This window comes from Python bivittatus, unplaced genomic scaffold (assembly GCF_059951505.1).
Source record: "Python bivittatus isolate LINGU-HERP-01145 unplaced genomic scaffold, Pbiv_v1 ctg000980_np1212, whole genome shotgun sequence".
Classification (NCBI taxonomy): Eukaryota; Metazoa; Chordata; class Lepidosauria; order Squamata; family Pythonidae; genus Python; species Python bivittatus.
This window is the reverse complement of record NW_028277125.1, coordinates 66,051,807-66,068,102: the sequence shown is the minus strand read 5'-3', so window position 1 is coordinate 66,068,102 and position 16,296 is coordinate 66,051,807. Positions and strand designations below refer to the sequence as shown.

The following is a 16,296-nucleotide window of genomic DNA, read 5'->3' as shown; positions in this document are numbered from 1 at the left end:
GTTGGCGGGGTCTAGGAAGAGGGCCTTTTCTGCTGTGGCCCCCACCCTGTGGAACAGCTTACCACCTGAGGTGCGGTCTGCCCCCACTCTCCTGGCCTTCTGGAAAAGTGAGAAATCTTGGCTATGCCAGATAGCCTGGGGGCCTGATGGGGTTTCGCTTTGTTGGAATTGGCTGGTGGGATAATCAATACTGCTCCCCCGACCAATCATCTTGGATTGTATATAGTCTTTTTATATATAATTATTTGTAGCTAATTTAATATGGATATTTATATTTTTACTGTTTTGGATTTTAATTGTGAGCTGCCCAAAGTCACCCTCTGGGAGAGATGGGTGACACATAAATAAATAAAATAAATAAATAAATACTGAAGCAAGTAGGAATTGGAAAAACTAAACTATTAGTTTTTAACTGGTAGACTTTGAACTATTGTGTAAGGGGTTGGTTTGTTTAAACCAGCCTGTTGATTAAATCTATGATTAATCAAACAGGAAAGAAAAGCTTCTGATTTTTCTGTAGCTGAGATGAAGGATAGAGTGTAAAGATGTGCAACTCATCCACAGTACATGAAATAATGGATGGACATTCTGGGTATATAAGAGGGAGTGCTACAGTGGGGCAAAAAAGTATTTAGTCAGCCACCAATTGTGCAAGTTCTCCCACTTAAAAAGATGAGAGAGGCCTGTAATTTCCATCATAGGTATACCTCAACTATGAGAGACAAAATGGGGAAAAAAATCCAGAAAATCACATTGTCTGATTTTTAAAGAATTTATTTGCAAATCATGGTGGAAAATAAGTATTTGGTCACCTACAAACAAGCAAGATGTCTGGCTCTCACAGACCTGTAACTACTTCTTTAAGAGGCTCCTCTGTCCTCCACTCGTTACCTGTAGTAATGGCACCTGTTTGACCTTGTTATCAGTATAAAGAACCTGTCCACAACCTCAAATAGTCACACTCCAAACTCCACTATGGCCAAGACCAAAGAGCTGTCGAAGGACACCAGAAACAAAATTGTAGACCTGCACCAGGCTGGGAAGACTGAATCTGCAATAGGCAAGCAGCTTGATGTGAAGAAATCAACTGTGGGAGCTATAATTAGAAAATGGAAGACATACAAGACCACTGATAATCTCCCTTGATCTGGGGCTCCATGCAAGATCTCACCCTGTGGGGTCAAAATGATCACAAGAACGGTGAGCAAAAATCCCAGAACCACACGGGGGGATCTAGTGAATGACCTGCAGAGAGCTGGGACCAAAGTAACAAAGGCTACCATCAGTAACACACTATGCCGCCAGGGACTCAAATCCTGCAGTGCCAGACGTGTCCCCCTGCTTAAGCCAGTACATGTCCGGGCCCGTCTGAAGTTTGCTAGAGAGCATTTGGATGATCCAGAAGAGGATTGAGAGAATGTCATATGGTCAGATGAAACCAAAGTAGAACATTTTGGTCTAAACTCAACTCGTCGTGTTTGGAGGAGAGAGAATGCTGAGTTGCATCCAAAGGACACCATACCTACTGTGAAGCACGGGGGTGAAAATATCATGCTTTGGGGCTGTTTTTCTGCAAAGGGACCAGGACAACTGATCTGTGTAAAGGAAAGAATGAATGGGGCCATGTATCGTGAGATTTTGAGTGAACACCTCCTTCCATCAGCAACGGCATTGAAAATGAAACGTGGCTGGGTCTTTCAGCATGACAATGATCCCAAACACACCGCCCGGGCAACGAAGGAGTGGCTTCGTAAGAAGCATTTCAAGGTCCTGGAGTGGCCTAGCCAGTCTCCAGATCTCAACGCCATGGAAAACCTTTGGAGGGAGTTGAAAGTCCGTGTTGCCCAGCGACAGCCCCAAAACATCACTGCTCTAGAGGAGATCTGTATGGAGGAATGGGCCAAAACACCAGCAACAGTGTGTGAAAACCTTGTGAAGGCTTACAGAAAATGTTTGACCTCTGTCATTGCCAACAAAGGATATATAACAAAGTATTGAGATGAACTTTTGATATTGACCAAATACTTATTTTCCACCATGATTTGCAAATAAATTCTTTAAAAATCAGACAATGTGATTTTCTGGATTTTCCCCCCCATTTTGTCTCTCATAGTTGAGGTATACCTATGATGAAAATTACAAGCCTCTCTCATCTTTTTAAGTGAGAGAACTTGCACAATTGGTGGCTGACTAAATACTTTTTTGCCCCACTGTATGTATTTTGCTCTGAGCTCCTGGGAGAAAGGCAGGATGTACTGTAGATCTAATAAACACACAAATAAATACTAGAATATTGATATGTTTCCAAGTAGAAACATGAAGGGTGGATGCATTTGTTCTATTTCTCTGTCCCTGTACCAAATTTTAAACAGTGTTAGTCATGAGAGATGTGTTTATAGAACAGAACTTCATTTTTTCAGGACTGACATGCCACATAGTACTAATGAAAGAGTAGAACAAATTAGTTTGCCTTAAACTAAAGGACTCTTGGTTCAAATCTCTGCTCACTGGCAAACTTACCCTATGGAATAAATTGAAGGGTGAGAGGAAACAAAAAAAAATCACTGTACATCATGATACATTCCTTGGAGGACAGCTGGAACAGAATTGCAATACTTTCTGCACACAGAAGAAAAGAATTTCCTATTTGTTTGGGTCCCCTCTCCCACACCTATTTGAAAGATAGTAAACATCATCCTCTATACTATACTTAGCAGAAATGGAACTGGATTGTAACTTTTCTTTCCTATTCATAAGGAGAGAACTCTTACTATCCATTCACCTTGGATATTTGATTCATTATATTTTACAGTGATTGGATTCAGCTATGCCAGTGTTATCCATGTGCAATTTTGTCTCCTTCTTTAAATGCCTATATAGGATCCCACTTCTGGGATGGGGAAGAACATCAAAAAAAAATTAGCTGTTTTTTTTTTAAACTGCCAACCAGAAACTGTTACGCCTTTAATTGAATCCCTAGTTTCTCTTTTGTCTCATAAAACCTAGTAATCAGCTGCATTGCCCTTTTATGGCAGCCATTCATTAAATAACACTGACAGCAATATATTGATATAATGAACGTCATCTCCTTCTTCAGGCTCAAAGTACTTTTTCTTTAAAATGCTACTGGCATCTATACATTAGTACAGAACTTCTGAGTTAAGAGTGTGGGATCAGATGCAATGTACTCATGAAATTATGGAGGAGGAGGAGGAGGAGGAGGAGGAGGAGGAGGAGGAGGAGGAAGCACCTAGTTGTTAATTGGTTTTGCTAAATCTGAAAGAAAGGGCCTGGAATGTTAGAAAACTGCAATTCCAGTTTCCCAGTGAGAAAGTATTTGCAATGTGTCAATTAAGCATTTTGTTTAAAATAACATGTTGTAGACATTTCCCACTGAATACTGAATAAATGCTTCCATTTCCTAAAACAGCTATTGGCTATGATAATGGCTAAACAGATATAAAGGGCATGATGGGTATTTTTTTTGTGGGGGGGAGAGAAAATTAATTAACATACTGCTCAGCTGGAGTTGAGATAACTTAAGGCGATTTTGGACATTATATAGAAATGGAAAGAAAAGAAAAAAGCTCCAGATACAAGGCCTTATTACTGGAGTATTTCCAAACAGCCACATCTCTTTGAGTGCACCCATATAACCATGTTAAAGTGCTCTCTTCCAATCAATGAGCCAACAGAAAAGTATGCCTGCATAAATTCACTACCTCAGTTTAGCCCTATTCTGCCTTGATAATGAGCCTGGTAACTGGTGTTGTCCTTAACTATTTTAATTCAAGAAAAGTGATTTGTGAATCCCCCTGGTTTCATTTCTACTCCCAATGCATGCCAGACACTGGCTTGAGAAACAACAATCAATTGCTCTCTTGAGGTAAAGCAAGGATGGACAAATTTATGTGTATGACAGAACAGCTGATTAAACTACTTGTCAAATTGCCCAACTTACAAGTTACAGGGGCAGAGGTGTTATTGTTGTTTTGAAAGAGAGGTAAATCCATGTTTATAAGGAGCCCACATAAAACCTGACAAATGTCATGATTAGCTCAGGTCAGGCATTACATAGATACTGCTGTGGAATCTAGATGTCCTGTCTTTCCTGAAGCTCAAGCCAAAAAGTCCATGAAGGGTGGTGCCTGCAACAGCCTAAAGTTGTACATAGGTGCTTTGCAGATGCCAACCCTGATTACATCATAAATTACATCATCAGTGAAGTATATTAGATTGTGTCTATGGCAAAAATTGTGTTGGGAGAAGAGGGAAAACAGTACTTTAAAACTGGAATAGACAAAAACAACTTTAAACAGTCTCTGCCCAGGTGAAGAATGAGATGAAGGCAACGTCATGAGGGCATGGCATAAAAGTTGATTACTAGGACATATTTTTGTTATAGTTATGGGGACGTGAGGTTGAACTCTTTGTTCTTACCTGAAGGCATCAATTGCTTTCATTGAAGTTATATTTTGCACTGTTTCCATGTGTTCATCCTGGTCAGATGGTTCTCTCCAACCTTCTAGCTTATCATTGCACTTAATATTATCTGTAGCATAAGGTGCATTTTGTGATACCTAAAGAAAATGTAGGATATAATGGCATTAGCACAACTTGGAGAAAAACAGTAATTCATTGTGTTGGCTGGATTTAACACAGTACAGCAATATGCCTTAAAAATCTCCTAGCAGGGAGTAGTTAAAGTATTGGAGTGGGACTGGGAAGACAGAGTCAAGTCTAGCTACAGCCATGAGAGTTCATATTGTCGCCACCCAGGGTTGGAGGAAGAAGTGCTAGGTATGCCATCTTGAGTTTCTGGAGAAGAGGTAGAATATAATCAAATAAATACATACATACATACATACATACTGAAGCTACAAAATTTGTTTAAATTTCACCAATGTTAATCCCTCTTCCTTCACAACTCATTTAATCAAATGTAATGATTTCAAATATTACAGCAGCTATTCCCTAATCACAGTTTGAACAAGAAAGTTGAATGCATCATATACATAACAACTTACTTTTTCTCTTCATATGAAGGATTGAAGACAAACTATATTTTTAAGACATCAAGCGGTTAAAGGCAATCAACATTCCTCTCCCTGTAAAAGATGTACAAATGCAACACGACTCCTTAATTTAATTACCCAGTTCTACTCTTTAGAAAAGGTACCACTACTCTTATTGCCATTCCCTACTAGACAGGCCACTTATGTTTGGAAGAGAAGAAAAGAGACATAGCTGATATTTGTTTTCCATCAACACATTCTCAGTCAGAGCCTGGGGAAGCAAACTGAGAAATGACTGCCCTGATTTCTTTAGGCTGCAGCATCATCTCTCTCATATCTAGAGCCAGAACTGCTATCACAGTTCAATCAAAGTAGGTCTATGTGATTTAAGAGACTGCATCCATCTGGCTGTACAAAATAACTTTCAATATGTGTTTCCTAGCATAAGCCATTTTTCCCAAAAAGCATATGCTGATTTTCTATGGGCATCTGGTCTCTCTTTTTATACATTCATGTCTTGGGCCATTAGATTCTCATTTGGTCAGTCAATACTTGACCGTTAGTTTATTTTCTGTTTACATCCATGTTTCTTATCCTTCACCAACTTATTTGGCTGCTTGATTTCCACTCTGTCTGTGACTATGCCTTCAGCATCTGGCCTATTTAATGCTCACATATTTTGCCAAAAACAGACCCTAATTTCAGCATAATACAAATGTAGCCCCCAAATCTAATAGCAGAAATTAGCACTGCCAGCAACTGTGGCATTGAGCAATAATGACAAGATGTCCTCAAAATCATTTGAAAGACTGGCTTTTCCATTTTGAACTACTGACCCAGCCAGAACTTCAGCTAAGATAGGGATCTATCATAGATAATAATTCTAACCCAGCCAATGTCAGAAGTGAAGGGCATGCTAGGTTTAACAATAGAAAGGTGGGCTCAGAAAATCACTGAATGACTTTGGGGTAATCTTTACGACAGTTAAATGTGAAGAAAACTGCTGAGATTCACTTAATCATGATGGGATATAAAAGAGAGAGAGAGAGAGAGAAGTGAAAAACATGCTCATCATTTTGGAAGGAGGATTCAATATTAATGGTGTTTAAAAATCATACTCTTTGGGGATATGCCAATCACTGCTTCATTTCTCACATAAATTAAAATCATGCAAGAATGGAAACAAGTTCCTCAGAGCATTGAATCAACACGGCTCATTGTCCTTGAAATTTTACTGCAGATCAAAACAATTCAAAAACAAGTATTTGTTAAGAATGCCAGTTAATAAAATCACCACCTTTTATTATAACTGGTCTTATGGTTTCATCCCAAACTGTGTATAAATTTAAAGGTGATTGGTTCCCTTGGATGGATCACCGATGTGGGAAGTGCATAGGATTCATGTTCCTGTCCTTTGGAGTTTCTATTTAGTTCAGAACACAACTTCTGTAACTTCCTCAACAGATCCCATCTCAAGTTGTGTGCAAACTGTTCCAGACAAGATGTCTATTCTGAATCCTCATACTAAGAGAGTCAGTTTTAATGAAATGACATTTGTGAATGTTCTCCTTTCTAAAACCTAAAGTTAATTACATCCAATTTCCCATCTTTCAGAACTGCACAGCATCTTTGACAGCTGTATGACATAAATAAGCATGCAGGAGAGCAGTATGATGGCTTGTCTGAGTGACATCCATGCATGCAGCTGTGAAAAGATGGCATTCTCCACTGGAATTTACTCTGAAAGCTATTGCCTTGGGAAGCAACTCATGATCCACACTTTGAGAGTTGAATTGCTAATAACATTCATGAATTATGAGATACCACAATATAAAATCAGTTTGAAGTTTATAAATGCCTATTGTATTTTATTTGTTTATTAAATTATACCTGCCACTATGCATGGAATCTTGGCTTTGTACATATGGCAATCAATGGTACAACAAAATTACAACCAAAATACAACAGAACACCCATAATATAAAATTAATAATTGTAAAATAAAATAAAATAAAATAAAATAAAATAATAATAATAATAAACCAATGGCATTATTTCATCCTCCACAGGCTCTCTGAAACAATTCAATTTTTAAAAGCTTATGGAAAGCCAGTAACATCATGGACATTATTATTGTTGTTATTATTATACGTGGCAATGAATGCTACGTCAAAGCAATGTGAGGAACTATAGGGAGCCACCTGCCTCTCCTCTTATGCAGTAGGTTGCTTCACACCTTAAAATAAGTAGTTAAAGGAAAAAATATCTAGAAGCCATTAATTCCAAAAATAAGAAAGAGAATTCTGTAAACTGCAATTATAAAAGCAAACAGCAGACAAAACCCCTCATTGCCAGAATTTCTCTCTATTCTATTTATTCTGTTCTAATGAAAATGTATTACTAGGTAGTCCAATCATTTTTGTAAGAAGAAAAAGTAACATAATTCCCAGTATTATAAGAAAGGGGTGATCGAAAGCGGAGAGCTAATTATGCCAAATGATACAGAATGAATCCAGGCTCCCAGAACCAAATCTCTATCTCATTGTCTATCTGCTGAGCCCAATGGTTGCTTTTAAAATCAGACAATAACCTACCTAGTGTGGTCTTCTTTACAGAGAACAGACCTCCACTTCAAAGCATCCTCTGTTTGAAGAACTTTTCAATCCACTGGATAAAAAACCATTTCCTTTTTAAAAGTTGAAACCACTCCAGTATGACACAAAGCAAGGGGAATTAGAAAGGCAGGCCTATTTTATTGCTCAGGGGTCACCTAGACTAAACAGTTATATATTTTCTCTGTTAACATACCTCTCCTTATAGTGAAATGTATTACATATCTATTTATTCATTTTTTTCTAAATTCACACGCATATATACAAATTAGCACATGCACATTTTATGTAATTTATTGTCCTTTTTTTATTCTGGGGAGAGGAATGACACTGTTTGGAGAAGGGGCAGCCCTCTTATATCCTGCACTTGACTTTTTGATAATAGATATCCAAGAGGCAGATTTCCCTATATTTGGGTGAGCTCTTCTATTGTGCCCAGTGGCAAAGACACCATTTTTATCTTACATCTTACTCTTTGTAGCACAACATTTAGTACAGAAGCTAGGAGGTATGGGATAACCACAGGCTACATAGCTAACCAATTTATTTGTTTATATAATGTCACAATAATAAAATAGAATCTTCAGATATGACATTGACCCCAAAATAATTTCTAAAGTCCTTGCTCTTCCTAATTTGCTGCAAAATAAATCACTTTGCTTTTTGCAAAACAGCCTTAAAGATAATGTCAATGACATTCCATGTAAAACCCAACCCTTATCACTTCTTATCAGATCTTGACTCTTCAAAGTATTAATAACATTTATTTTTAGAGAAATGTGTTGTAGGATAAAGATGGTATGAGAATATTTCAGTAGGCAAAAACTAAGAAAATCTTCGTTTAAATAAGTAAAGAAATTTGGATGTTGTTTACAGCAAGATTTGTATATGCTTTCAGTCCTAGCATTCTGGCAAGGTCTACATGTTTTAATAAAGCAGTAAATGTTAAATAATCTTTTTGTTCTACATTGAATAGCTGTTAGTAAACATTCAAAATGCACAGTATAAACAGATCTCTTCCTGTGTTCTTCACTGGCTTAAATGAGACTGGAAAATGAAGGTCTTCTTCATGATAACCAAAATAAGGTGAAACCTGCCTGAATGGTAACTATGGTCTGATACTTCTCCATGTCTTCCCAGTAATAGTTACACTATAATTAGTCCACATGAAATGCATTACTTGGATAAACTTCCCAATTGTGTGTGTGTGCGTGCGCGTGTGGTGGGGATATATGAGATGGTTTTGAGGGGGTTCATAACTCAAACAAGACTATATGTACTTCTGCAGAGGAAACAGCACAAGTGTTCCAAAGAATCAGGTTATTGAGTTTATTAGAGATTTTACACCTTGGATAGTTTCAGACATATTCAAGGTGAGTTACATAAACAAACATGAAGGTATAAAAGCAACTTTTGCTAATGCAATATCCTCCAAATATTTTGGATCGCAACTCGCAGAATTCGCAGCCCAAGACAATTGGAAGCCGCTAGGTTGGAGACGATTGCACAAAAGGATTAATAATCAAGTCAATTTTTTAAATTCTTTCCAAAGCAATGGAATGTTGGAAAGAAATTAGGTGAAGGGGCTCAGAACTCTGTGAATAGGATAAGTCTCCTGAAACTGAACAGAACAGGAACAAATTTGCTATGATGGGAGAAACCAACGAAAAAAATTGGTGTTCAGATGTGAACTGGGTTATGCTGAAGGCTTTAGGCAAACATTCAGAAAAAAATTCCCCCAGTGCATCCTTATGGAGAGTTGTTTGGAATGCTGCTGACTGCTCCATTCTAAGGTGTCCTCCTTCTTTTCTCCTGGTCGTGTGACCCAGGGTGGAATGGATATAGTTCCCCTTATGCTTCTTGATTTTAGGGTGCTTAACAGAATTAAACTTTTCAAAAAGTAAATCAGTTGTGCAGGGAGGGTAGGGTGTATATGGAAATGTCTGAGGCACAGTTTCAGAATTATCTACAGCACCATTCCTTTTATTTCCTTTCCAAATCAACATTTAAGAGTGGTTTTACTATCTGAGATGCTGATTATATTCTCCATCAGATTGTTCAATAAGTATTACATTCCCTGAACTCAGTCATCAAGCATGGAATAATTAGAAATTCAAGCTTAGCCCTGAAGCTTTCATAGTCCATCGAGACCAACAGCCAATCTGGGAGGCATCTACTGCCTAGGAAGCTACCAAGCCTGCAGGGTTTCTGCACCAAGGTATGAGGTTTCAAATTCCAATGGGCAGCTGCTGACATCCTTACAGCAGATATATTTTCCATATCTTCACAATGAAAGAGCTACAGTTATTAGGGCTGTGTGGTTGATTGGGAGGCAAAAAGGTGCTTTGGACTGGTTGGGGATGTCAGAGTAATCCATCTGCCACTTCTTAAACCAAATGTGATACCTTTTTGCTAAAGAAATAGGGAAGGGGACCAACCCTTCCCTATTTCTTTTGGTCTCTCATTTGGCTTATAGCTTCCCTCCAACTAAGTCTTTGTCCTGACTCTGGCCGGATTCATACAAGAACCTTAACTGAGTCACTTAAACATTGAGGTGTAACCACTGCATTCATGCACCATGGTAAGCTTGGTTAGTCTAACCTTGGTGGGCTTTTAATTTTTATGGTAGGACTTAGTGTGTTCGTTTAATTGGTTTATGATTCAATATTTTGAACAAACCCAGAAGATGGATTACTTCAGTAACCAAGTTAGATGTTGTAAATACAGCTGATGAATGACTATTTATAAATGGATTTTAATTCTGGATTTTGCAGGGAAATTTCGTAAGTTTTAGAGAATTAGTTGTTCATCTCTATTTTCCCCCTATTGGTTGCTGTGGCTAAACCTTTTGAACAGGAAAAAAAAAAAAAAAGGACAGTTGTATGTTTTCTGAAAATGAACCTAAAAACTGTTTAGGCACTTCTCTCTTCTCCCTCCTAACTAAACAGTAACATTTTGTTTAGAAAAGCTGCTTCCAAACAAGGCTTTTATTATGCAATTGCCCTGCTACAGGCAAGGAATTTAACCAGTGCCAAATGGGGTCCAGATGTTACCATCTTCCATTTGTAACCCCATAGTTTCTTCTGTCATTTTGCTTACTAGAAAAGAACTCAGTTGCAAGAAAAAGGCAGGCTGATTCCACAATGTCTTATGACTGGTAGCACTAAAAACTGCTTGTTTGGAAGTACTTTTAAAACAGATTAGTCATGCTTTCAATAAGTGCTGCATAATGTACACTAGACAAGCATAGGTGAAAAGGGCACTGTAATTCCAAAAAGTATAATATGAATTCTGCTCACAGCATTTGTATACTTAGCTAGAGGTATCCCATTCTCACCAGTGGCAACAAGACGCTTTAGTCAGTTTGGGCTATGTCATTGTTCCAAGCATTAAGAACCATTTGTTATCATGATATAACCTTTTCCTTTGATACATCTATTGATGCCAATATCCATGTCTCTTTTAGATGAATATCAAGATAAATTGAAGCAAATTGGAGAGGCACTTGATATTTGTAATACTGTATTTCATCCCAGTTTTTATTTTGGTTCCAGAATTTGGTGAGCTGAACTTTGCCACACTTAGAGAATATATACATAATATCATCAGTATTTCATAGTCCTTCTGGGCTAACATATGAAAGGGTAAAACTACAACAAAAACGGATATAGATTACGTGAAGAGGAGATATGATTTGAGGGCTGGGGCCAATGAGGCAGTCCTATTACCTCTCTCATCGAGTAACCTCACATGATTAACACAAGAGAGTTATTGGCAGTTGACTATTTATCCCACAGGAATACTGTAAGGCAGTTGCCTTGTTCTGGATGGCAGATGCATTTAGATTTGGAATGCTCAACATGCAAGCCCTTCAGATAATGAGTCCCCCCCCCCAGTCCCTGTTGCCTTAACAACATTGGTTGTGGCAAGAATTTTTGCACTGAGTACAAATATCTCCAGCAGAAGAACCTTTGCATGCGTGAACCCTAAATCATTTCAGTAATGCCAGCAGGGGGCCTAGGAATCATTTGAGGTGTTTTGTATGTTAAGCAGTTTAGATATTTAAAGTCTAAATGGTGCTAAGGCTGGACAAAATTCAGGTTTGTGTGATCTACTTGGTTTACTAAACTCTGAAATCCACCAGTCAGTCAGTTGCAAAATAGTGTCTCAGGCAAACAATCACTTTTTCCCCTCAAAAGGTGGGGGAATTTGGACAACATATTGTAGTTGCATTCCCAAAATGGATGCTATGGGATGCTTGAGAATACACAAACCTGGGGGTTGCTCCCTGCTGTTCTCTCAACTTTCCTAGATCACTCTCTACCATCTTAGCTTACTTTTCTCTTTTTTTTTTCTAGGCATACTTCCAAATCCTTCTTCTCAAAAAAGATGGAATCATGATCTTATCAGGATGGACCAGACTGTACAATGGAAATTGTATATGAACCCAGGAGGACTGATTAATCAGAAATCAAGGTCAGGAAAATGGACTTTGTACCTTAAGTGTACTGAGGAAGGCAGAATCCATCACAGTCCTGGAAAGATATAAAAGGTCCACCTCAGGGATACTTGGGTTTTCAGAGGGACCACCAACAAAGAGCTTTTGAACCTGGATTCCTTCCCCCTCATGGCCTTATCTGTTTCTGTAATCTTCAAGTTTCTGGTTAGATCATCCATCTAAATAATGACTGCAACAAGCAGGTAAAGATGTTTGCACTTAAGCTACATAAGAACAATTATTATGAAAAGAGAATGACTTAAAGATTTTTCCCTAGCTTCCTATGATGTTTCTTTGCTCACTACAAATAAAAACATGTATCTATTTTTGATTTTACGTTTTTTTCCCTTCTGCAGATCTTCAAAGCCACAGAGAATGTGCTGTAAAACGGAACGTCTCTGAAACAAGCAGCTGCAAATTAAGAGAATGAGCGTTCTTCACAGATAAGGCGGTCATTAGTCTATAGATTAGTAAACCCCATGAGATGTGAAAATCCCAGCTCTTCGGTGCTTTGAATAATATTCATTTCTGCCCACAAGTGGTCATAATTTGGCATGCTTGACCTAGACCAGTGAAAATTATTCAGAAAGGCAAGCAGTTGATGAGTTACCAAATCCTAAATTTGTGGCTGAAAGTGATACATATGAGCCAACTTTTTCAGTTTGTTTGGGCTAAGAGAATTTCCGTTCAGTGCGTAACACCTCCATTTTTATTTTTTAAGAAAGCATAGGACACCTATTTGGGGCCCAGAGGAATTTTGGAAACAAAATAATTTTGGAGTTTGGGATTTGCTTTACTTCTCTTTAAATAAGAGAATACACAAAGTTGGGGTAAGGATTGTGGTGGGCTTCAAGGTGTCCTGACAAACCACATTAACTATCCATGTTGTGATCTTGGGGACCCAGATTTAATAGCAGAACTGAGTTTGCAGATCCCAAGTATCACTCATGTTCCACCTTTGCTCTCAATTTCTTTTTAAGTTGCTAAATTAAAGGGGAAAGATTTTTATTAGTATATCTTTACTGAGCATTTTAAAGAAAAGGACAAGGAGAAAAAGGCCCCCCCAAATGGGGAGAAAAGGGAAAAAAGAGGCAAAAAAAAGAAAAATAAAGTGCAAAGCAAATAAACAGGGAATTTACAAGCATTGTAGGCTAGGTTAAAATTTCCAGTATTTCATTGATTAGTTTTAAATAACTGAATATACATTATTTTAAAAGCTACAAATCATTATTAAAACCAATGTAATATATCAATAATAACAGCACAGTAAAAAATCATAAAATGAGATTAAGAATTACAGTAATTTCTATCCAAGCAATTAAAAGTTTATGTTAAAAAACCCCCAACTTTTCAGTATGGTACAAGTCAATATTTTGAATTACAATAAAAATAATTTCCAAGTTGAATTAAATTATGTATCAGATTTATTTTTAAAATACAAAGTTATTTTGGATATCAAGGCGTATTTCCAGAGCTTAATTAGCCATCCTTTTGCAGATGGAATTATGCATACTTTCCAATAGAATGCATACAGTATCCTTGCAGCATTTACCATATACAAAATTAATTTAGCATATTTTGTAGGAATGTACGGTTTAATAATATTTAATACAAAAAAATTAGCAGATTGGAAAGGAAATTTGAGATTTTAAAATTAGTTTCATTCTATTATAAATCCTTTTGTAATTGAATTATATCCATGTGGCTCCCACATTGATAGCCTACCAGAAAGCCTTAAAGCTTTTCTCCCAGCCTTTGGGTTTGGGTGGTTGGGGCCTCTGTTGGATTTCTTTAAAGGTATGGGTATTGATAGTGGGACTCACCATTAGTTCTTGTTCTTTATTCCTTTTTAAAAAAATATTATATTTTCTATTCTGTTTGGTTTTATTGTATACCACAGAGTCAGTTTGGAGTCAAGCAGTGCCTAAACTGAATACATTAAATTAAATTTATTTTCTAAAATAGTTGAGCTTTACATTATCACCAAATATAGAAAAATGATCCAACATGCTTGTTACATTTCTAGAAATTTTTAGAGAATAATCTGTCAATTTTAACAATTAATACTGGAAAAATATACCAGTGGTAAAACATTATCAGTTTTCTCTAAGTCTACTATTTGGTGTGAACTTAATGCTTTTCTCCCATTGAAATTCCCACTGTTACACATTAATTGTATTTAAATTCTCCATCTTAATCATACAGTCTTTAACTTGTTCAGTTTCTGAGTTATATATTCATCAGCAATTTATAAGCAAGACCCAGAAAATGCTGAAAAATTTGTATTATAAGGTTTTCAAATTCAGTCAGGTCTCTAATTATCTATTCTTCTTTTTGCAGTTCTTTTAAAGCTATAGTGTTTATTTGAAGATATTGAAACTGACTATTCCAAAGAGAAAGCCTCAATGATTATATATTTGTCTTATTAATAATCACATCTTGCTGTATATATGATTTGCTGTTTCTCCACTGAATAGAATTCTTCATCCTTTTATCTTCATGAAAATAAATATACAAAAATAAGGCAAGAGATGAGAAGTCTGGACAGCTTCTATTTATTCCCAACTTTTAATACATTGCTTATTATTGTACAATCACTTATAAGTTGTTTATTTCTGTTTGCATCGATCTAAAGATAATTTGTGCAGTCTGTCTGGGAATCCTGTTCCCTCAGTGAAGGTAACCGAACTACAGAGTGATATAATCCAGTCTGTAATCCAAATTAAACAGCTACCTTGATAATATAGTTTAAAGTTCAGGGCTGCCTGAACTTTAGTTCAGTCTTTTATTAGCTATATAAAATTTGTTACTTGTCTCTGCCAGTCATTCAATACCTTGTTTTCAATTTTTATTGGAATCTTTGGGGGAAAAGATTTTTAAGTTGTTGCCAATGTTAAGGCCTTTGAGAGTCAGGAAGACTAGCTAATTTACTGCAAATCATCCAGAGACCTACCAGTAGATAATAACTTAGCTTCTGCTCGCAAACTGTAAGGATTACTAAAATGTGTGCCTTGCAGTGACAAAAAGCATGAAAAGCAGCATTGTGCCTATGCATACCTCTATGTGTATATATTTGAATTTATGTTCCTACTTCCCACTAAGCCATTCAGATAAATGAATCCAGTGGTCTGACACAGCAATCAATCAAAGGTAATGTAAAGTTAAGTCTCCTTCAGAAGTTTGACTCCTCATTCTGTCATGGACAAGATCATGTTGTTTTCTTGGCAACAATGCAGAAGTGGTTTGCCATTGTTTCTTCCAGGATTTTTTCAATTTCCCAGTCTAAACTACAGCCCTAGGAACTGGTAGTGATCTCTCATCCTAGGATTAGCTAGATCTGTAGCCCTTTTTTTTTTTAATCAGACAAAGTCAGCTAGGTGCTATGCAGCCAAAGATAACCATTTTACAACTTACCCAATAACACTTAGCCATAATACACCAAGCAGCGCTTTCTTCTGCACTACTTGTACCATGAATTTGTCACACTTTATCTACAAAATCATGTTTAGAACTACCCTCTAAATATTCAACTGACAGAACTGAAATAAAGGAAATATGATCATATTTGTTCCTTAATGATTTGCATTCTTATTCGTTTGATCGTGCAAGCTTGTGGCCTCACTGCAACTGAATGCTATGGTGCTGCAGTGCCCTCTTGTGTTTCATATATATGACTGGAGAGAGACTAAGAAAAGAATATTCAAATATTCTAAAGAACATACAAAATATCCAAACTCATGCCATTATAACATACTAAATTTGGTGTAAATATTAACCATGTGTATGGTATCCATATTTTTTAATCAAAGAATTCACTGCTTTGATTTACTGGATAGTCCTAGTTTTATTTTTAAGAGTAAAATGTGAAGATCAAAGACATAAGGATTCAGTACCACAACCAATTGAGCCTTGAAGATTCTAGAGATCAATGGAAGAATGGTCTCTATATTATCAGTGGATTTCTCCCTGTGGCCTCTATAGGAAGAACCTGAATTTTCCACAAGTGAACTCTCATCAGACTGGGAAGCAGAAGAAACTCTTTTCTCCACATCAGCATAACCTTAATTAGATTGAGTTCATGCATTTTGCTAAACCATAACACAGTTTATTTGGTTTTGACTTAACATGTTGGGTGAGCAAAACACAATTGTTTATGGCAAGACTTATGGCA

General features: G+C 36.9%; 1 protein-coding gene across 2 annotated transcripts in view; it reads right to left on the bottom strand.

Moving 5' to 3' along the window:
* LRRC27 (leucine rich repeat containing 27) overlaps positions 1–16,296 on the bottom strand; it is a 75,165-nt gene that overhangs the window by 13,880 nt on the left and 44,989 nt on the right. For both annotated transcript variants that reach the window (XM_088131942.1, XM_088131943.1), the window contains exon 9: positions 4,441–4,580. In XM_088131942.1, the coding sequence (XP_087988068.1) occupies positions 4,441–4,580 (140 nt within the window). The remainder of the gene's footprint in view (positions 1–4,440; positions 4,581–16,296) is intronic.